Here is a 22,211-nt window from a genome sequence, read left to right as displayed (position 1 = left end):
ACTACTCAAAACAGGGACAGAAAACCTCGACAAACCATCTGACTCTTACCATTTATATACAGGTTTTCTGGAGAAATTGGGCAAGTGATGTCGGTAATGTGGGTGTAGAGGCATCGGCTGGGTTATTCTACTTCCCATCAACACAGGATGTATTCTGGTTCATAAAAGGATTATTTTCCACTATGAAGTTGGATGGGTCTTTAGGTTCACTCTGTTCATTAGAAGCCTGAAACCTAGAAAACTATCTCTGGTCCACCATGCATTCACAGTTTCTAGATGGTCTGCCAGCAACCCCATTTAACTCAAGAAGTCCTCCTTCTCCTCAAATCAAAATCCAAAATGACAATTTCCCTTTGCAGACTGAAAAAGTAGGAAACCTATTTTAAGCCATGAGATGAGTTGTTTTTATCTTACTTGTGTACATTAGCATCAGCTTCTTGGGACTCAATCTGAACTGACCTTACCAAAGCATTATCTAGTTTGCTTAGCACAACTCCTTTTTAGAACAGACATTTTCATTTAATCTCTTTTTTTTTCAGTAGCCTCAAGATATTTATTTATTCTTCTCTTATGAATATACTCCAAAATTTGAAAAAATACAAGTTCACAGTAGTTCATATCACAGGAGTTCACATGCAAGACCATTTCCCTGTATTTTCTGTATTTGAGCTAATATTTTCATTCTTCAATTTGGGGTATCACACTCAGATTTAGGAAGGAGATTATGCAGTCTTTAAAACTTTAACATTTAAACTCCTTGGGTCTTACTTTTTCCTCACATACAGTAGGTTTTCTTTTTCCAGCCTCTTTCCCAGATGGTGCTTTAGCCTTTGTGTTGAATAGCATTGCCTTGATTCAAAGCTGAAGCACACAATCCTGTCTAAAATTTGGGGCATACCTAGATGATATTTGATTCCTACTTCATCCTTACTGCAAGCCATGCTTTTAATTATTTTATATTCATATAGATAAACACATTTTTTATTCCTTGTTTCAGTTTCCTTGGAAGAGTTTAACTCATCTTGACTTCTGGCAAATTCTATTTCATCTGACCACTTCTGACCTCTAAGATTATTCCCCTTTTACTCATTCCTTTCAAACTCTGTTTATTCTTAATGTTGTTTGTGGAAGTTGTTAGTCAGCAAGTTAGGTCTGGACTTCTCCTCTAAAAGCCACCCATGCTTGAGATGGGAGTTCTAGAAAGATTGTTGCATGTTTTACTAGAAAATGTCACCACATCCAAATGCTTGAGCTCTTCAGTCACTATCTAGTTTCCCTGAACTTGTGTTGCACTTCAGGTTAAGAAAACCTTAAAGATTATTTTCTGTTAATTTTGGATCATAAGAATAGTGATGACTAACTCCCTCTGACGTCCGTAGTCCCTCCAAACCCAATTTTAAAACAACACTGACTCTTCACAAGTCAGTAATTGTTTAAGAAGTTGCATGCCCTAGGGAAATATTTGGCTGTATGATTATTAGGATCATTCATCCTCTAATTTATAGTAGACCATAACAATTGCATGTTGATTTTCTCCTCTAGTATTATCTGAATCTGGCCAAGATCTTATCAACCTCCTACCTTTTTGCTGAAATGTAATTTTGACTTTTAAATTAGTCTAGTGTAGAAGCAGATTCAAAAATATCCCTGCAATTTCTCTCCAATCTACTTGCTCATTGACAGACCTAAAAAGCTACAGCACTGTAAACATTTTTGATTCCCTTTTAACTCTGTATCTCACAGCTTTTGACAGAATTCGATAAGAGGTCTCAGAATCGTCACGAGGAAACTGCTGCCTCAAGGGCTGGTCCATTCCCACTGAGGGGAAAACAGGGCGGGAGAAGGTTCCTGGTTTGGATGGAAGGTCATGATTCCTGCTGTGTGTAATGCACATAAAATAACCAAATTATGCCAATGAACCCAAAAAAGGAAAAAAAAAGCAAAACCGCATGGAAACAAAAAAATAGAAGCGTAACACTTCTGCAATCATTTACGTACAAAGCGCAGTAAAAAGAACAAAGGCAATTTAAGTCGGAGAAATTCATGCTTCAGGACAAAGAATAGAGAACAAATTGTTGGAGTTTGGCTGTCCTGGCATACCCAGCACCACCCTCTTTCCATCATAATCTGTGGCCTGACTAATCAGAACTAGGATTACTGGACTACATGGCCAACATTTAATCCTACTTTACATTCTAAGGTGCTGCTATTTTTATATGATTTTGTAAAACACATTTTCATTATTTAACTCAATTTTAAAACATAACATAAGGTCATTCTGAGTTTAAAATCCTTTTACAACTACAGTAAGCCTACATCAGATCCCTAATTTGAGAATGCGAGCACATTCAGGAAAGTGCTTTTGTCAGTGCTCAACTTCACAGCTGGATTCAAAACCACATTTTCTGTGTTTGTCTCATTCAAACTCAGGGCAGAAATCTCTACTTATGCTTTAGTGGCATTAGATAGGAGGACTGCTAGCTCACAGCGAACTCCCCTTAGCTACCATGCTGTTTCTTGATTACAATCCCATTTCTGCACTCTTTCATCCTCCAAATACAACAATAATAAAAGTTTTATTTTGCACATCCTTCCTGGAAAGGAAGAAAATTGACTAATTTTCGATTATTTTAAAAAAGAGAAACAGAAAGGACAGCTAGAAAAGTCACCTTCAGAAGCTCTATAAAGTAAAATTGGTATTATTAGGTGTTGCATGTAGCTTAATGAATCAGGGGAAAAAATGCAAGAACATTTTCAAACTTATTCCCAAGAACAAAAATTCCTTATTTGCACCTCTAAATTACTTCTCTATGTAATAAATTTGAATTTACTTATACTTTGGGGTTAAAAGGAAGCTCGGGTTTGGCTCTAGCTCTTTAGTCATGGCTAGAGTTAAATTAAACTAATTTAATTTAATTTTAATTTAAGAGTTTTATTAAACCATGGCATGTTTAGTCTGAAGCTGACTATCACCAGGACAGGGTGATCAGGGCAGGGCTCGGGATCAATTTGAAACATTAAAATAACTAAAGAGATCACTTTCAGATCAACTGAAATTGACTTTTTTTTTTCCCTAAAACAAATGCTATTTAATACATTGGCAGAAGTATTGCTTTAAAATAAATAAAATAATACAAAATCTAATGCAGCTATAAAAGTGCTCATTCCTACAATGAAAACAGTTTGTGATAGTGTCAGCCTTCCTTAAACTAGATTTTTCTTGTATAATTTAGTATTTTCACCTCTATCCAAAAAACCCCACACCAGTCTAATTCCAAACACCTTATTTCAAAAGCCTCTGAAGAATTTTTGCCCTTTTTACCAAGACTCATTTCCCTTCTCTACATTTGAATCTTTCCAAAGACTCATGTCATTAATAACCACACAAAAGAAAGTCCGAATCAAATAGTTAATTGCGAGTTAAAAAATTTTTTAGTTATTTTCTCCTCCTGACTTCTGATTCTTGTCCCAGCTCTCATGGTTCTGCTTTGCTTGCAAGTCTTCAATCAACATGCTGCTGAGTTTCTGCCATACCTGGATCCAAAAACATTGCCAGCAGTCATATAAAACGTGGAAATATAAATGAGTGACACACTGTCTAATCAGCCACTTACTGGGAATCCCTTCTTACAGTCTAGTATGTGAAAGCCAAAAAGTGAAACAGTTCAGGCACTGGAGTGCCCGTCCTTAGAGTGGTGTTCCCATTTGGCAACAGCATTGCAAGGCAGTGAAAAAGTCATGAGTGAGTATTTGTTATCACCCACAACTTAAGAAAAATACAAGATTCTTGTGCCCAACAGTGTCAGTCCAATGCTTCTTGTGAGTTCACTCTCTCTTATTTGAAGGGGGTTCTAATTCATCTCTTAAGAAAATGTTTTGGTCCTAAACAGTGAGAAATCACACAGTACCAATAACAGAAATGTTCACAGGCTCTTAAGATGCAAGATGCATTTGTGAAAGTGGTTAATGTAAAGATACGGCTCCATTTTCACTCTCACATTGCTAAAATTTCCAAGAACAGGTACTTCTTATTGGATTTGGCCCAATAACACACTGTTCACTCCCAAGAGAATACCTTATAATGTTAGGAGTGGAGAAACCTAGCTGAGAAGCAGTGCTTTAGGTCAAAGGATGTTTATGTAGCAGCCTGACGTGTCTCCATAAGAAAACATGTGCCCAATCCAGTAGGAATCCCACTTGTTACTGCTCAACAGTATTTTCTAACTTATAAAAGTGAATGAGCATAGAAAGACTGCTAGTAAAACAGATGCATTGTAGAATTGATGAGTGCACATAGGGGCATTGCTCTCGTATGAAACTCAAAATAATGTTTGCATAAAGTTTTTTCCCATATTCACTTGGATCAATACCCTCCTGAAAACCCTTCAGCTATATTTGGTGATCCAAATTTGTTACTGCAACTCTTCTGTATCATACAATTCTGTGCAGATTATTACAAATCACAAACCCTCTAATATCTGCAAAACAAATTCCATTGTTCCATTTCTCTACCTTCGTTTCAGCCACGCTCCGAATAATGCTGAATTAACAATTTTTTAATTACAATTCATCATTTTATCCATCTAAACATTTTTAAAACATCATTTTTACTGATCTGAGTGCTGTGACAAGTTAATTTTTCCAGCATAAATATAAGTTTTGTCATACTGAGCAGTGAATTAATTCAGCAGCAAACCCATTCTTTTTGCCATTAACATAAGCAGACTGAGCAAAACCTAGTCCATGTGTCAAATTAACTGATTTCCCCACCCATTTTTTATTTATTTACATCATGACTGGCTACAGAGTGTTATTAATCAAAAAATATGAAATTAAATAAAGTGAAATAAAACCTATCTAAATGTAAAATCACATCTCTTACTGGGGAAAAAAAAGCCACATAAAACAGGTATTTAGTACAGCTAAATGAGCCATTTGCTCAAGACTGGACCAATCTATGTTGTGATGGTTTATTATTTCTATAAAAATATCATGTACAAGCCTTTATTAAGGATGAAGACATAACTGCAGTAGATATTAGACACAAAGGAAAAAACATATCGCTAATATAAACAATCTCACAACCAAAGAAGTTAGAAACCAGACTGTTGCACAATTTACTGTGTATTTGTCAGCTCCAGAGAAATAGGAAACAAATCAGTTACTGAATTTAGAGATAATTCATACAGAAGAATTACTGCTGAAATCACAGGGCTTCACTACACATACAAAGAGGTAAATGCCTCAAAAACTGTTCCCATTAGCAACCCTTGAAAAATTGGCCAGGCTTTAAGTTACTGGTGTAGACAAGATGTTATTTGCAATTAATGTTTCTTACACAGTTGTCTCTGCCTATGTTCCATAGGCTAGTTTTAAGATGCTGCCAGGTGAAATACCAACCTCTTTAGAAGTATAGGAGACAAATCCTTCAGTTAGATTTGAAACTAATACATGGAACATAGGCAGAGACATAGACAGTGAATTATATCTTCAGGTTTAAGGATCAATATTACTTTATCTTAGTAATTAACCTTTTTAATGAGATTAAATATTTAAGGGGGAAAGAAGGAAAAAAAATTACTCATTAATCTTTAAACACCATCTGAACTATTTGAGCAAGTATAATAGTTTTTTCCCAGTATTTCTAAACTTTTAAGTTTCTGTAAAAATGTAAATTAACCTAGACTGATATCATCCATTTCAGAATAATTCCTAATTCTATATCCTGTAAAACCCTTAAGCTTGGTGGAGAGAAGCTCCATAAGTTTAGGGACTGTAAAGTGCAAGGTGACAAACTGGGAAAACAGATGAAAGTGCAAGAGATAGGAAAGTTGGTTAGAGATTTTGCCCGAAGAGCTGAGTGTATCAGGAGATGATGAGGAAAGAAAAAAATAGTGGAAAGCTAGAAAGTTTAAAAGAATTAAAAAAACTTAATCAAAACAAACAGAATTTCAAGAAAAAAAATATTATCTGAGTGACAGAAGTATTAGGGGAAAAATACAAGTAAAGTACATAAACATAGATTTGGTTTGGTTTTGGGTTGTTTTTTAGTAAAGTTTAATTTATTTATTCTTTGACTGTGATTTACTGGTGGTTTGGCTGGTTTTAGCTAAAATATTTAAATATTTCCTCTTTCTTTTCCATCTTCTGGACACAAAAAATATAAACCCAAACAACAACCCTCAACAGTTTCTACAAAGATAGACCTACACACACAGAGTTTAGAAATGTAGCAGGGACAGTGGGCAAAGTGGGTACACTCAAATACTAAATTTATATAAGAAATTAATTCAGACAAACACATCATACATAACACGAAATTCAGGCAAAGTGCAATGCAATGTGATACACAATACAGGGAAACTATCCAAAGTCCTAATAAAGCATTTTCCTCTGAGGAGAGATTGCTACCATCAGTGATGCAAACTAGATTACTCCATTAAGTCACACAGGACTTAGTCCTAATCAAATAGACTTTTTTTATACTCTAAAAGAAGAGAATTTGTATGTCTCTCCACTCTCACTCTTGACATCTAGCAAATGGTTCTGTTTATCCTGTCAAACACTTCTCCTGGCACACACAGAAGGGGCAACAAAAGTAAAACACACAAAACCAATAGGGTAATTGCATATTATCTGCAATGAAATATTGGAGCAGCTGCAACCAAATTCCCAGTGAGTCTTTCCCTTCCAGTTCATACCTTCAGCACCTTTAAGAGAAACTAACTCACAGCTGGACATTTACTGATGTTACATGCTTACACTGTCCTTGTAATATTCCCCTGTAAAAATGACTGACAGCCTCACCAAGAGTGGGATTTCCCACTTTTTATGCTTGCTTAGTTTATTTTTCAGGCCTGTTTTTCTGGTTCCACTGGCTACTGAAACAGACAGTATAAACTGAGCCCCCCCAATTGGTATGGATCCCACCAAAAGACAGAAGCACCTGATCTACAAAGACAGGCTGGAAGAACTGGGATTGTTCAGAATGGAAAAGAGAGGGCTCCAGGGAGAACTCATTGCAGGATTCCTGTTCTTAAAAGAAGACTTATGAAAAGGAGAGAGGGACTTTTTTTGCAGGTAGATAGTGACAGGACAACAGCAATGGTTTAAAACTGAAAGAGGGCAGGTTTGGATGAGATATTAGGAAGATATTCTTTACTCAGAAGGTGGTAAAACACTGGAACAGGGTGTCCAGAGAAGTTGTGACTATCCCATTCCTGGAAGTGTTCGAGGCCAGGTTAGATGGGGCCCTGAGCAACCTAATCTAGTGAGTGACATCCCTGCCAATGGAATCAGATGACCTTCACCTACCCTTCCAACCCTAAGCATTCTATGATTCTATACCAATCAAAGCTTTATAATTCAAAATATATAAACTATTTGCAGACCTATAAGGAACCCCTTTCCTCCTCATTACAGGGGAATGTAAATACCCCTTTCAGAAGTATTATATTCTTGCCCTAGACAAGGCAGAATGGCACACTGCTGTATGTGAGACATAAATGCTTGAATGCCTGATGCAGTCATTCGTCATCTCTAAAAGCAAGCCCTTTGAGTTATTTTTGCTAAGGCAGTAGTATAATGCCGGAATGACATTTGTTTAAATAAGCACCTAAAATACAATTGAATGAAAAATCTGGTATCAAATTTAATTATCATAATTAACTACTAATTCAGACCTAGAGCACAATCTATGATAGGATAGCTTTGGGAAGGTTCTGAAAACTCATTTTTCACCCAGACCACATTAGTATTCCAGAGGAAATGATGTCATAAAAAGGAATGCCCAGTAGTGCTATCAGACAGCCCTGATGCAATTTGGGGTGAGCATGGTTGGAAGTCCTTGGGCACCAAGGCCACCATATTGTAAAACTACAACATCAGGGAATTTACAGTATGTTTTGCAAGTCAGATCACTTAATGAGGGCGATGCACTCAGGACTTCACCTTCTACTACACCAAAGCTTTTGCATGTACTCTGTGCACCACAGACTCTGAAGAATGAAGCAATGAACTTCTTACCTTGCATGGTTGCTTTTGAGGGTTCTGAAAACAGAGGAATGAGCAGGAGGTAGATGAGGTAGACAAAGGAGAGTCCATTGTAACGGAAAGCACAGGCTGCAATGAGAGAAAAGAAAAGCAACATATTGTTTAATTGACCTGATAAAAACAAATTCAATGGCACAAAGTGTTTCCCACTTGAGTTTACAATTGACCTTGTCAACTTTTGACCACTTATTTAAACAATTTTTTCAAAGGTATTCAAGTTTATGCTTAAAATAAATCTCAGAATCAAAGGTTAGATCAAGTTAGAAGGAACCAAAGTGGGTCATCTGGCCCAACCTCCCTGCTCAAGCAGGGTCATGCCAGACCACACCGCACAGGATTGTGTCCAGATGGTTCTTGAGTGGCCCAGTGATGGAGACTTGTATCAATGAAGTCTTCTCAGCTATATCCAAAACAATTTGGTTTTGGAATACATATACATCTTTAGCCGTGCCAGAAACATGTATTCCAAAAGAAAATAAGTTTCACCAGACACAACTTCCTGAAAACAATAGTGTATCATGGAATATCATGGAATAGTATAATGGAAACAATAGTGGGAATGAGTTAACAAGTTATGCATTAATCGGTCCTCATCATCATCACATATGTCCACTTTAATTATAAAACAAAAGTGTAAAGGTTCTCTATTAGCAAATCCATACAATAACTACAACTTTTGTTCCCCAAACCAGCAAATGTTTTGAACAACTGATTTGATTTCCCTAATAGCCTTGATAGAAAACTCTGGGTATACACTCCACATCTGCAGGTTGCCTAAGAAGCACATGAAATGCATGGGTGCCTAGAAAGCAGGAAAAATAAGAAGCACCTATTCTCTATTTCTGAACTGATATGATTCCACAATCAGCCTTAAAAAAATCTGTCAAGTACTACAAAATCCACCAAAGCTTGATAGAGGGGTTTTCTGAGTGAAATCCAGAATCTTTAAGAGCAGCTTCTCATTCTCCTGTAAGAATTGCTCTTGTCACTTACTAAACTTTCCTTATAGCCACAGCCTTTAAATACCAACTGAAGACTTACACCTACATTTGTAACTATAAAAAACCTGCAAGATAGAGTAAATAGGACCTATCCCACAGGGAATTCTGCAAGCAATTATCAGAGCTCTAAAGTCAATGTACTTGAGAAGAGGGAGGGCAGCTCTGCTATTATGCACCTACTCTCAGGGTCCTCTACAGAGGAGCACAGAATGTACAATGGCCATTAGCGGCCTTCTTGGAAAGAATGGCAAAGAGGACACTCCTGATATCAGGACAAATCCATAAATCAACTTTTTGGTTTTTTGGGTTTTTTTCCAGTTTAATTTCAGGGTGGGAACAAGTTCTGTGGCATTCATAGGAAGAGGTACAATAGTGGTTTAAGGCCTTTTATGGCCTGAAGGCTTTTCCATTTCAATGGGAAGGACCAATGTGCTCAGTCATTCTGGTAGCAGAATAATAACACTAGCAGGTAATACTATTATCCAGTTATTTTTGGCATTATGTCAACCAGATTTTAATCATGTTAAACAGCTTACTTATTTTCAGTGCAATATTATACTCATTTTCTTCTTTCTTGAGGACTGAGCTTGCTGCACTTCTTGTAGAGCACCTAGCAGTCAGTTTCCCAGTACAAATACAGAAAACAGCAACTGTGTGCTTTAAATGTCTTCCTTCATTAGCTGGAAGTCACTGAATGTCTTGCTAACAAGTCTGTGTCAAATATTTAGAACCTCTATTTATATCAAAGCCTCCTCCAGCAAACTCAGCTAGACGCTGCCAGGAAAATTTGTATTTATTTAAGCAGTTGCAAGAGCTCTACCATTATGTTTCTCAGAATTATGAATTAAACTCCCCAAAACCTATCTGCAATGTTTCTACTATTCCCTACTGCAACTGTTCCAATATTTTTATTTTGTGTTTATCTCCACTTATCTAGTGTATGTGTCTGGAGAAATGAGTGCCTTATCAAGCTAAGGTGCAAGAGTAAATGACTGAATATAATTTTAGCAAGATAAAAGATTAGGAAACAGCAGCTGCACTGCTTTCACATGTTGGCACTGCACTACATTATTTTGTCAAACATACATATTCCTCAGTTCTGACACTCAAAACTATCTAGAAAAAATTTCAGAGCATAAAATCAGTTTTAGTTTGTCACTGATGCAACAACAAAGGACCCAAAAAAGCAAATGAACCCATCTTCTACACTCTCTCTGGTATTTGCAGAGGTCTCCTTCTGCAAAAGGAGCCGTACACAGATGTCCAAAACAATGGAAAATCCCATTTAGGATCAATGGAATTCCATCACCAGAAAAAGCACCTATAAAGATGAGTTTCTTGGCAAACCAGATAGGATAGAAATTTCTGGGTATTTTGGTTACATTGGTCAGTTTGCAGTATCAAAATTAATGTAATTTTAGCATTTTAGGCTTGTTACTGCTTCTCAAAATTGTCTAATCGATTTGCAAAATTAATTTCAGATGACTTTTTCTTGAACTATATTTACCTCAAAATTTACTGCTTTCTATTCCTAGAGCTGTGTACTCAAAAGCTTTTTTTCCCTCTATTGCTGCATAAACAGGACTGTTAACAGAGATTACGTTTCCATTCAAACTTTCCCTTATGTATTTTTTCATATAAAGCATCCAGAAAACCCTTTGGTTTCTTAGCTTTCAAAGGATGGGCTCATCTACAGCAAACACTGAACAAAAAGGCTTAAACTGGAAATTACAACATATGTGCAAAGTCCATTCACACTTTCTGCTCTTCAGGCTTCCTTTTAAACCATGCTTCACCATGTTTTCTAACAGTCTCTATTGACAAAATTTCAGAAATGTGATTTTCACCCGTGAAGTTCTGCTGTCGTTCACAGCCAAATAATAGCAATAATACACAATTGCAAAAAGACATAAAAAGCAGAGCTATTAATACACAAAATTAGAAGCAAATTAGGTTTTATTTTGTATCATCTGCAGTACTTTAAAGCACCTTCCCTTAGACAGGAAGAGAAGAGCACTTGATAAAATATAAGCCTGACTTCTCCATTCATAAGTGACTATTTAAAATATTTCAGTCTTAATGTATAGAAGATAAAAGGTACTGTACAAACCTTTAAAGATTTTTATCATCTTTCACAGCAGTGGACAAGTTGATTTATAGCTAAAATATTTAATTCATTTTTAAGAACAGTATGTACAGTGTGTGCCATACAAAATTTAAAAGGAATCTCAAAAAAACCCCAAAAAACCAGAAAATCATATATCACGTGTATCACATGATAACCTTGTCCTTCTATAATTTATTTTTCATTGTTCTATGTTAGCCAGACTAGGCCTTTTAAGAAATTTAATCCTGCTTCATAGGCACATCAGCTTTCTACATGTAGAATTCTAACAGCTGTTACATATTATTATTTCATATTTATACCAACAGTCTTCTTTCCTCCATTTAAAGATAATAATTTGTATAGAATTGGTGTTTTACCTGTTATATGAAAAAATACCGGAGAGCAAGTGAGGGGCAATAAAGAAATTCACAATAAACATGAACTTGGAAAGAAGAGGAAAAAACCAGCCTCATAAACGATGTGTTTAGTTTTAGTCCACAAAAATTTTAAGAGTACTTAATTCAGAAGTGGAAACTACGTGTTCAGAAAAACTGGCTTCAAGAGTGCAGGACTAGTACCAAAGGGCTACTGACTCCTCATTTGAAAACTAGAATTCTGTCAAAAGCCACAACAGCAGAAAACAAGACAGAAGGTGAAGAAAAAATTAGCCATCCACTCACTATTTCTGAATTTACTTTAGTAAACAAAAGCACTGTAATTATTGTTAACAGAATAATGTATTGCTTGTTATACCCTTTTGTGTTCAAGAAATATGTAAAAATATCTCTTCCACATATTTCACATATTTCTACTGTAGGTTTGAGAATATTATGTATCCTTCTTAGTGTTATCCTATCCAGACTCTTGTGTGCTTTAGCACGAGAAGAAATTAATTCTGCCAACTCTACTGAAGTAATGTGTCTTCTACTTCAACAGGATATTGCATGGTGTTTTCATCCTGTTTTAACAACTTTACAGCTGCAAGATTATTAAGAAAGCTATGCAATTATATTCTTTAAAAATGGTACATTTAGACTAAAATTTGGTCTAACTTTCATGCTTATTTTTCCAGTAACACAAAAAAAAATATCTATTCGGTGAAAATATTAATTGGAAAAAGTACTGCTGAAAAAAATGTCTAACCCTGAGCAGGCAAGGGTAGTTGGCTAAAAGACAGAGGTGATGCTGTTCATTCATTCTTATATCCAGCTGATCTGAAATAAGAGACCAAAATGCAGAAGGGAAAAGGAATCAGCAGCTGAATGACCTTTGAAACTTCTCAGTCTCCAGGAGGCCAAGTGTCCAACTCTCAAAGCTAGGACAACTCAGCACCGGATTCCTGCCTGTAATGCCGTAATTATTCTTAGTTATCCCATGGTTAATATCCATTATATCCTCATTGTTCTGAAAAAATCCTCGATTACCACGCAATTCAGATGACTAAAACAGGCTACAGATGTAGCAGCCTTTGCTACTAGGTATAACATGTGAATGAGACACTGGCACATACCCCAGATGAAAAGATTCTAGGGCAAAAGCTCAGCCTAAGTCAAATGCTGAAGCAAATCTATCTCCCCCTCCGAGCCAAGGTGTTCTAAACGACAATCCATGAATGTGTCATGAGTGGCCAACTCTTCCAGGAAGAGATACAGTTAAGATCCCTCTTACCAATAAGGCACTGTCCTCAGGTCACGATTATTCAGGCCTTTCCACTTGTGCTGCTCTCCAGTAAGACATTTACCGGCTGGTTCCCACATTCTCTGGAACATTCTAAACCGGTGAAGTTTGGGGGGCTTTTTTGTTGGTTGGTTAGGTTTTTTTACCCCAATCACCTTACTAGACATCGGGAACTGCCCTACCAAGGCAAGTAGGTCCAGCACTAGGCCATATGGACTTGGCCTTCTGTCAGAGACTGAAATGTTACAATTTATGGCTTAAACATCTTCATTGCCTATTATAGCAAAACTGTACGAAAGCTGTAGCAAAAACCACCAAAACCTGAATGGAGGCCTAGACTGTTCCTTGATGGACTATATGAACAACACAAGAGCTTGGTAAAGTAAGTAAATGTTAAAAGAGGTAAGGGGATTTAAATTCTATAGAATAAGAACTGCTGGAAATAAATTATTTTCAAGGAAAAAGAGTTTAAAAAAATTCCAAACAAACCAACAGTGACAAAAACCCCCACCTTCATTAGCCAGCCAGATAAGTACTTCCAACAATGTGATACAAAGAGGAGAGGTCTAAACTGGTGAGAAAAGTCTGATTTCCTTCCATTCTGCATATAGCCCTTATGTACAATGCTTTTTAATTTCTGGTAACACTCCCTCTTGGTATCAACCAGCAAACATGAGAAAAAATGGAACAAGAATTTTTTCTTCTTTTCCTAAAGATTCATGCATGCAGCATTCTTTAACCAAAACTCACCCACACGCATAGTAGCAATACAGTCAACAAGCTGCAAACTGCCCTCCAGATTTTCCTTATAGTTCCTGATGCCTCTTGCCTCTGCCTCCAGAGGCAGGGGTGTCCTTGAGAAGAACACCCACCTTATCTCACACTGACACAAAGACCCACAAGGCTGTACACAGCTTGCTCTGTTGTCTATGAGCACTGCTTTACAAACTAATGTAGTAAAAAGTGAACTCGTTCACCATTGGCAGGACAAAATGACCCAGTATTAATTACCTACAGAGCTGAATCTCCCAGAAAGATGATCAACCAGTTGTTCTCATCTCCACTATAATTTTATGAGCCAATGACTGCTAAGGTACAAAGTGGAAGGCAACCTCACATCCCCTTTTCAACTCAGAGTCACAAGTGAAAATCCTGTTTCTGAGGATTTCTCACTTTTACATGACATAACCATTACTAACCAAATGCAGTAGAAAAAGACTCAGCCTTTTTACTTAGAAGACTACATAAAAAGACTAAGAAGACTAAAAATTAAGTTCACTTGATCAGAAATATGCATTACCACTTCTGAAAAAGAAAATTACACTTTTGAAAATTGCTATTTTTCAACTCTTCTAACACTTCATATTTCAAATTTGTTTCAGAAATACAAAATTTGTTTCAGAACTTTTTCCTCCAAGACTTTTTACAATAACAATAAAAAAAAACCCCACACATTGCAAAATTAGTTTATGCTGTAAACAACCTATTTTAAAGAATAAAACTGTGATAGTGAGCAAAAATGCTCCTCTTCAAAAACTATACCTTCTCGTAATGACATATATCTGATAGGCATAGTGCCCAGGGAACTTTAGCTCACAGATATTTACTTTATTTTTACTTATTGAAATTCAGAAGAATGGATTAACTCCTGACATAGTTTTGGTCTCACTTCTGAGTAATTGCACTTAAAATAATACTTGTGACAGATGAGATTGGAACAATACACTGCTATGCAAGACAGTTAAGTGAAGTGCATGTAATCTTACCATCTCTTCAGAGCAAAATAATGGTCATAGCCTCTGGTGTGCAGTGCAGAACTGTGTCTGCTCAGGACAAGTTCCCTCCTGCATCAGCCCATACTCCCTCCACATCCAACAGCTCTGTTGATAAGGCTGTGCTAACACACACCACTCCCCACCCTGCTCCTGAGCCAACATCTCAACATGGGGCTGCTCTGTGTGCCACACCCAGAGAGAAAAAATTTCTTCTTTGGGAAAAAAAAAAAAAAAAAAAAAAAACAAAACAAAAAAACCCCAAAACACCAAAAGCATGAAGACTTTGATGAACAGATGAATAGAATGCCTTCAGTTCATGTCAGCACTTCTACAACCACATTTTTTCACCTGTCAGCATTTATCGGGAGAGATAACTGCTGGATAGTGAACAGTTTTGCAATGGCTTGGGAATTTTTTTTTCCTTTGCTTTTTCTTGCCTTTCCTCTATTTCTCCAAGCAGTAGTTTTAGTAAGCTCTCTCTCCATCAGAAACCATCTGGAACAGATTTTAACTTTGTGGCAAATATTCCATGGGAATCAATCAAAAGGAGGAGAAGACAAAACACCTTGTTCACCGCTTTCTTTCAGCGCTTAGGAACAGGAGCTCTGTTTCCCAGCTGTATTTGACAGCAAGAAAATGAACAAAGGATCTTAAGTATAACCATACCACAATCACCATCTTAGAATAATGTATTTTAAAGCTGTATCTACTTTCACAAGCAAATCCATGTCCATACACTTTACTGCCATGACTAAGTATACAAATATTTCCAAATTAAAAACATGATAGGCACCATCATCAGTTATTTTTCCGATTCAAAAGATCAACTTCACATTGTAACTCATTTCCACTTCAGTGCCAACTGAAACAAAATTCATTTATTTGTATGGGAAGTGGAAAGAGATGTCTTCTTATTCCTCCGCTGAGGTGGCTGCCTGCAGAAGGGACGCTGCCTGCATTCTCACCTTTGCTTCACCAACAGCTCTTCTACCTCCAGGCTCCTCTCTCTAGGAAAGTAACTGGGAGCTAAAGAAATAACTCTGCTCCTCACTCATTTTCATGGGATGAGAAAAGCACGTTCCTGTTTCCCCGGACATCTGGAGACAGTAGTCTGGTTCTGCTGTTACAGTTGCGTAACCCTGTCAAGACTCAGACTAAAAATAACAGCAAACTCAGAACACAGATGACAATCAAATGTCACACACAGTGCTACTGCTAAACATAACATCAACCAGGGACAGATGTGGAGAGAGCTGGGTAACAGAGAGACCTCCATGAGCAGAAAGGGACTGAGACCTTCGTTTACAGCTGCTAAGATGCTACTGACACCCAGAAGAGCTACCCAGTCAGATGTTTCCAGCAACTGGAAGTGTGAATTTCAGCATATATTACCATTCCTCCACGACCATTCACACTCATAGTCTTTTAAAACACATAAATCACCATAAGCCAATTGACATAAGGTGCAGAAAGAACCAAGTAATTTTTTTCACCATCTGTTGCTTACTGACATCAGTCCTAAAAACCCCTGAGTCAGATGAAGGACGTGTTAAAAAACTAACCCAGATAAACACTTCTGAGGAACATAAATATGATTAAACATCAGAGAGGTGTTAACACTGAAAAATATGAGTGTCATTAGTGAAGTTACAAATATGGATGCAGACTTTGAAACTCTGCCATTATTTATTCCAGCAGAGGAAAGGATAGATAAACTTCCTTTCTTGGTCCATCACTGAATAAAAAGGACCCAGAGGATTGCAACTGCAAGATATAAATCTGAATGATGTAGGAGCATTTCAGACAGTGCTACAAAGCCACAGTGTTTACCAAAGGAAACAGAATTTTTAAAAATAGGTAACTCCAGGATATCATCAAGTGCATAAAGGAGATACAAGCTCCCCATTCGTGCAATGTCCCTATTCCAAATTGATCTTGCTTGTAGGAAATAATAAATCCCTTTTTGTTTGAAGACCTGTGCATTTCTCTCTCGCCTTACAAATACATGAGGTAACTTTCTCTCATTGCAAAGAAGTTTCAAGCTGCTACAGGAATCTACTTAGGAATGCCATGAATTGTCTTGCAAACTATTCCTCATAACTCAGAACCAGGAAAGGAACTTGAAGAACTAAGAGTCACAGAACCCATGGACATATTAGCAGGCTATTTGTAATCCACAAATCTAATCTGATCATTAAGATTGCCTTTCCTGCAGAAGCAGTACTTAAACCCATCTGACTCCCAATGAAATTTCACATGCACATGACCAGAGTCTCTGTAAGAGAGTTCTACTGGGACAGATGCATTTTACTGTGGGTTTCAAATGCAACACGTATCTAACATTGAATGAAAAATGTCATTCAGAAATCCTAATATTGGAACAGAACCATGGTCTTGTCCATTTCTTTTATTATCTTATTACTTTTTCACGCAGCAAAGTAATAGTTATTATAATTACTCCATAGAGCAATTCAAGGAAAAAAAAGGCTTAATTGTGGATTTATTTCAAGTAGTAATTTCAATTTCCCAGAAAGTGCAGGGCACATCTGCATCTGTTTCTTCACACGTCATTCAAGAAACTTTCCCTACATTCATGGAGTTGCCATCCGTGGCACTCTCTTCAGGTTGGCAAATCTCTTGTACTTATGGGAGGCCTTCTTCCATGTATTGATTTTCTTTTGTACAGCATCTGTAGCAATGTTTTCTTCCCCTGGAATATGTTTTGAAGAAACTCCCCCAGACTTTTGATAAGCTCTCAGCCAAATTTTAAGAGCAAGACTGGAAATTCAAAATGATTTAATACCCCTTTCATGTTTATAAAACAAACCATTGTGTCCTTGTCCAAGAATATTTGAATGTGGGAAGTTAAGAAGAAGTTTAACTTGAAGAAAACTTCCCACGCAGTTGGTAATTCTAATCTGTTTATATCTAGGCTCAATATAAAGTCTAACTACGCATTTCTTTGGAGTCAAGCCACTGTCCTGAAGACACCAAATAGTATCATGCAGCATCCCACCAGAATAAAAAATAAAACAGTCATCCCAACAAGGAAATCAGGGTCCTGGGCTCACACTACAGAAGTTCTAGAGCTCTCAACTTAGCCAATTGCAAAATAAAGGATTTTTTGTTGCAAGAGAAGACAGCGAACAAAAACTTGCCATCATTAGGCCTGTTCTGAACACAAGGAGATTGGTGCAGTAAATTTAAGACTTTCAATATAAATCTTCATTCAAAAAACACAATACTGTACTTATTTCATTTAAGGAAAACCAAAATAAAACCAAAAAAAAGCAAACAAAAAACACAGCATGTTTTTAATTGAGCAAGATCTCAAATTTGGAGAAATGAGTCCACTGAGAATCTCAGAAGGTCTGTTCTTGACAAAGAGCCAAAGTATACATCCTGGAGGATTAAAACTAAGTGAAGAGCACATTAAATTTGATTTAAACATATCTCAAAAATATAAGAAATATATAAACACCAAGCTGTCTTTCAAGTTAAAAAAAAAATTGTTTTTCTTTACCATCTCTGCAGGGCAGCCAATGATCCTTACAGACAAGAGTTCTACATATAGTGAAGATAACAGCAGTAAAGACTTACATAATCCTTGCGACTTTACTTATGAGCACTTCCGTTAGTATAAATTTTTATCTGGTTAACAAAGTATTTTTGTCAGTAAACTGACCAAAAAATTTATACCATCTGAGAACACAAACATGGATTTCAAAGTCTTTATGGTCTTTATGAGCATGGTCTTTATGAGCAAACTGACCAAATTAGTCTTGGATGAAGTTTATAGCTCCAGAAAAGTGCCAGAATAAGTAGAATACTGGGGTTTGTTCAAACACAAGGATTCTCTTCATTAACAGTTAGACCAATGTACAAGAGCCAGTCAGGAGTGTGTCTCAGGAGTATTCTTATTTGTCATGCTTGAAAAATAACTAACTTCATCCCTTCCTACGTGGTCTTAAGTGATGGAAGTGGGAAGACAAAGCTGCAGAAAGAAAAACAGCACCTACTAAAATGCTTGAGTATACCTAACTCAGTAATGATGTTCTGTTAATGCTTTATTGGAAAGTTCATTTACTACAGAAGGAGTAGAATGTTTACCTAAAAGTAGGAGTAATAACAATAATAATTATAAAAAGGATTTATTGAAATAAATTAGTTGTGGTTTGGTTTGTTGTTTTCATTTTTTTAACCCAAGAAAATTGAAAAGATTTTTTCAGTTTGAAATCAGGTGAGAATAATGCTGGAAATGTGAATTTTTTCCTGCTTTATCCATTCATATAAGATAACCTTCTCTCTCATAATTAGCTATCCACTTCTAAAGTAGTTCAATGTGGTATTATAGTTAATTTTGAATATTCAATGCTCCCACATAATTTTCTTGCTTTTCATAACGAAACAATTTTGAGAACTAATTTTTTTAATCTAAAACTTCCAAGTTATTTAATTATAGCTATCAGAAAATGCACCCTTTATAAATAAATAAACAATCACCAAGACTGCCTTCTCAGCTCTTTGATCAGAATAAATGCATATTAGCAGCAAAATTCCCACCATCATCTTAATTGGTAGCATAAATAAATTAGGACCCTGTTACCAAGATATGGTAAAGCAAGCTGGAGTTAAGTGTGATTACATAACAAGGAACAGATCATGAGCATGACCAGAAAACATTTATCCTTTGCTTAGGGCATCACAGTCTACTCGTAAAAACATCAATCCTCAACAGATAATGGAGTGTGGCTTCAGTGTCCCCAAACTACCAAAGAACATTACAGAGCAGACAATTTCAGTGCACAAGACTACTCAGAGTAGAAAAAAGGGAAGTATCCTTACCGAGTTTATACAGGTAAGAAACCTATCCAGAGAAAATTACTTTACTTTATCACATTTACATGACAGCCGTGTAGCAATATGACCCCAAATTCCCAAACCTAAACCTGTACTTCTAAGAACACAACCATCCCACAAAAAATTTATTATTGCCTCTCTTCCTAAGGGTGCTACATGTACATATAACAAGACTTTACTCTGGAATCAGTATTTTTTTATTCATGAGAAACAAAAACCCAAAATTACCCCCCTAATCATATTCACATTGTTTTTCTGGTAGATTTCCCCATAATATGTGTGTCACTTTCTGTTTGAAAACATCACAGACTGAGTCACAAGCTCTAACTCCATTTGTCACAATATGCTGTGCTGCACTGCAGCATCTGAACACCTTTCAGGAAAAAATGAACATGTGCCAAATACAATCACACCTTCTGAGAAACTGGAGGTAGTAAAGGGACAAGGATGCAGCTCCAGCACAGGAGGCCAAAACTGTTTCCGTCCTTCAAGATGACAGCCTTAATGTTCCTTACCTGCCTCCAAATGCATTCATTAGCAGCCTTATGTGGGATCTTAAAGGGGAATGGCCCTGTAGCCATAGACCCCTTCATTCAAATGGAAAAAATTTGTGAGAATATATTTACAGGAAATCATAAATCTAATATCAGAGCCTTCAAATTTTCAATCATATCTTGTATGAAACCTGTGTTTATTTCTGCATTATGATTAAACACATCAACTTTTGGCACTCAAAAAAAAAAAGTGTAGCATTATAATCATTTGAAAAAGTGGCACATTTGCTTTCCTGTGGGTCTTATGTTTTAAGCCAACAGGCTGGTTTAAATTTGAACTGCTGGTATCACTAAAATTATAGAATAACCTTTAAGAAAAATGAAATAGATGCAGTAAAGTCATGATTAACTCCAAACCATTGGTGGTTTTCTTCTTCTTCTAAACTAACAGTCATTGAAGCCATTCCCTTCATCTTACTCTCTTCCCTCAAATTCACAGCAATCCAATAAAAAAACCAGTTCAAATTTAAAGGATAAAATTTCAACATACATTGTACAATAATTCAAACAATCTAATCATTGCCTTCAGTGGTTAATAATATAGAATCTGATGCTTGGTTTACCTGAACTACAAAGAAACACAGGAAACCCAGGGACCTCATCCAAATCGGCACAGTAATACCCTGATTCTGCACTCCTTACACAAGCATTTTTGTCCTCTTTCCCAGGACTGTTCCAGGAAGGGCAGATGAATTCACAAACTTCACCAGTATTCACAATCTAGTAGCTGAACTTGCTTGTGCCTTAGACAAAATACACTTCTTGCTCATAAACCACTGTAACCTGATCAACCACCATGACTCAAATCCGTCATACCAAACTCCTGAAAACAGGAACAACCAGCTAGAAACCTGTCCTTTAAAAATATTTTTGCACTCTGCTAAGTGACCCTTAACCAACAGTACCAGATGAAAAAACTGTGACCATCTCAAAGCATCCGAGAATACTGTTTTGTTTGTGGGTGTAATTCTTAAAAGCAAAGAGATTTTTAGTACAACTCAATTTACTGGCACAGCAAGACAACAGTGTGCATGCCATGGTCTCACTCTCTCAATCAGCAGACAAGACACTGGTAAATTGGTCTCTTTCAGCCAAAAGTGCAAGAAATAAAAAAAGCAGTTCCAGAAGGGGCCAAATACTGAATGGACTCATCTGGGAAAATGGGAACTGTAGTCCAACATATCCCAAAGAAGAAGAAATGTTATTTTTGTGTCTGGAGACAATTTGAGTCAAGCTTGATAAGGATATTTCTAACCTCTGAAGTGCTTTGTGAACTTCACCCTGCACTGTACAGCCCAACAAGGCTGCTTTTGTGGATGATGACAGAGCACAGACAGCAAAGCAACCAATGTGCTTGTCCATACAGAGTTACAATTTTAGCTCCGAATTTAGAAAACACACAAAACATATTTGTGATCAGGCATGAGACAGGCTACTAATTCAATTTATACATTTTATTAATTTAGCTCATCTCTCCTGCCAAAAATGCAATCGCCTTCCAGCAGATGAATGTCAACCAGGTAAGCCAAAAGCCATTTATCAACTTTTAGCTGAGAAATATTTGAAGAGCTTAAAAAAAAAAAGCAAGTATTAAAATGCAGATTGGAACAAGCATGAATGGTTTGATTATTACATGGAGTCCTGGAGTGGAAGAAGGGGAGCACATCCTGTTTTGAGGTTAGGAAAAGTTGGCAATCTGAATCTGACCCCCACCCTTTTTTGTGAGATCTCTGCATAATAAATTCGACATTTCAGAAGAAAGCTTCCATTCTCCTCCAGAAATCCTGTGCAAAGGAGTAGAGAAAAGTGGGTCCTCCACTCCATTTTTTTTCAGTCGTCTACAGGATTTCCAAAAATAACACTTGCCCAGATGTTGAATCAGACTTTTAGTTTATTTGCAGGCAGCAGAATCAGTAGATTTGAAATTAGCTTCAGATGCTGTGAGTGAGGAAATATCACTTCCCTCCAAATCCAACATCTACAAGTTTTATGCATTTTTATGCTTATTTTAAAAAAAGAAGATTTATAGGCCAAAAATTAATATATGAGCTCTAAATCAATGCCTCTTTCAAGATCAGAACTTCAGGATGCAAAGAAATCCTTAATCATGGTCAAACCTGGGCACTAATTGTACCCAAACATTGCACCTCAGCCACCTGCACTCCTTATTTTACTGAAAAGAAAC

At 36.7% G+C, this 22,211-nt stretch overlaps 1 protein-coding gene across 3 annotated transcripts in view; it reads right to left on the bottom strand.

The window, feature by feature from the left end:
- The window catches only part of PIEZO2 (piezo type mechanosensitive ion channel component 2), a 286,565-nt gene that overhangs the window by 227,800 nt on the left and 36,554 nt on the right, over nucleotides 1–22,211 (bottom strand). For all 3 annotated transcript variants that reach the window (XM_077184102.1, XM_054635188.2, XM_077184105.1), the window contains exon 2: nucleotides 8,026–8,121. In XM_077184102.1, coding sequence (XP_077040217.1) covers nucleotides 8,026–8,121 — 96 coding nt within the window. The remainder of the gene's footprint in view (nucleotides 1–8,025; nucleotides 8,122–22,211) is intronic.

Source organism: Agelaius phoeniceus, chromosome 1 (genome assembly GCF_051311805.1).
Source record: "Agelaius phoeniceus isolate bAgePho1 chromosome 1, bAgePho1.hap1, whole genome shotgun sequence".
NCBI lineage: Eukaryota > Metazoa > Chordata > Aves > Passeriformes > Icteridae > Agelaius > Agelaius phoeniceus.
Note: the sequence above shows the minus strand (reverse complement) of the source record. Positions and strands in the feature narration are given on the sequence as shown.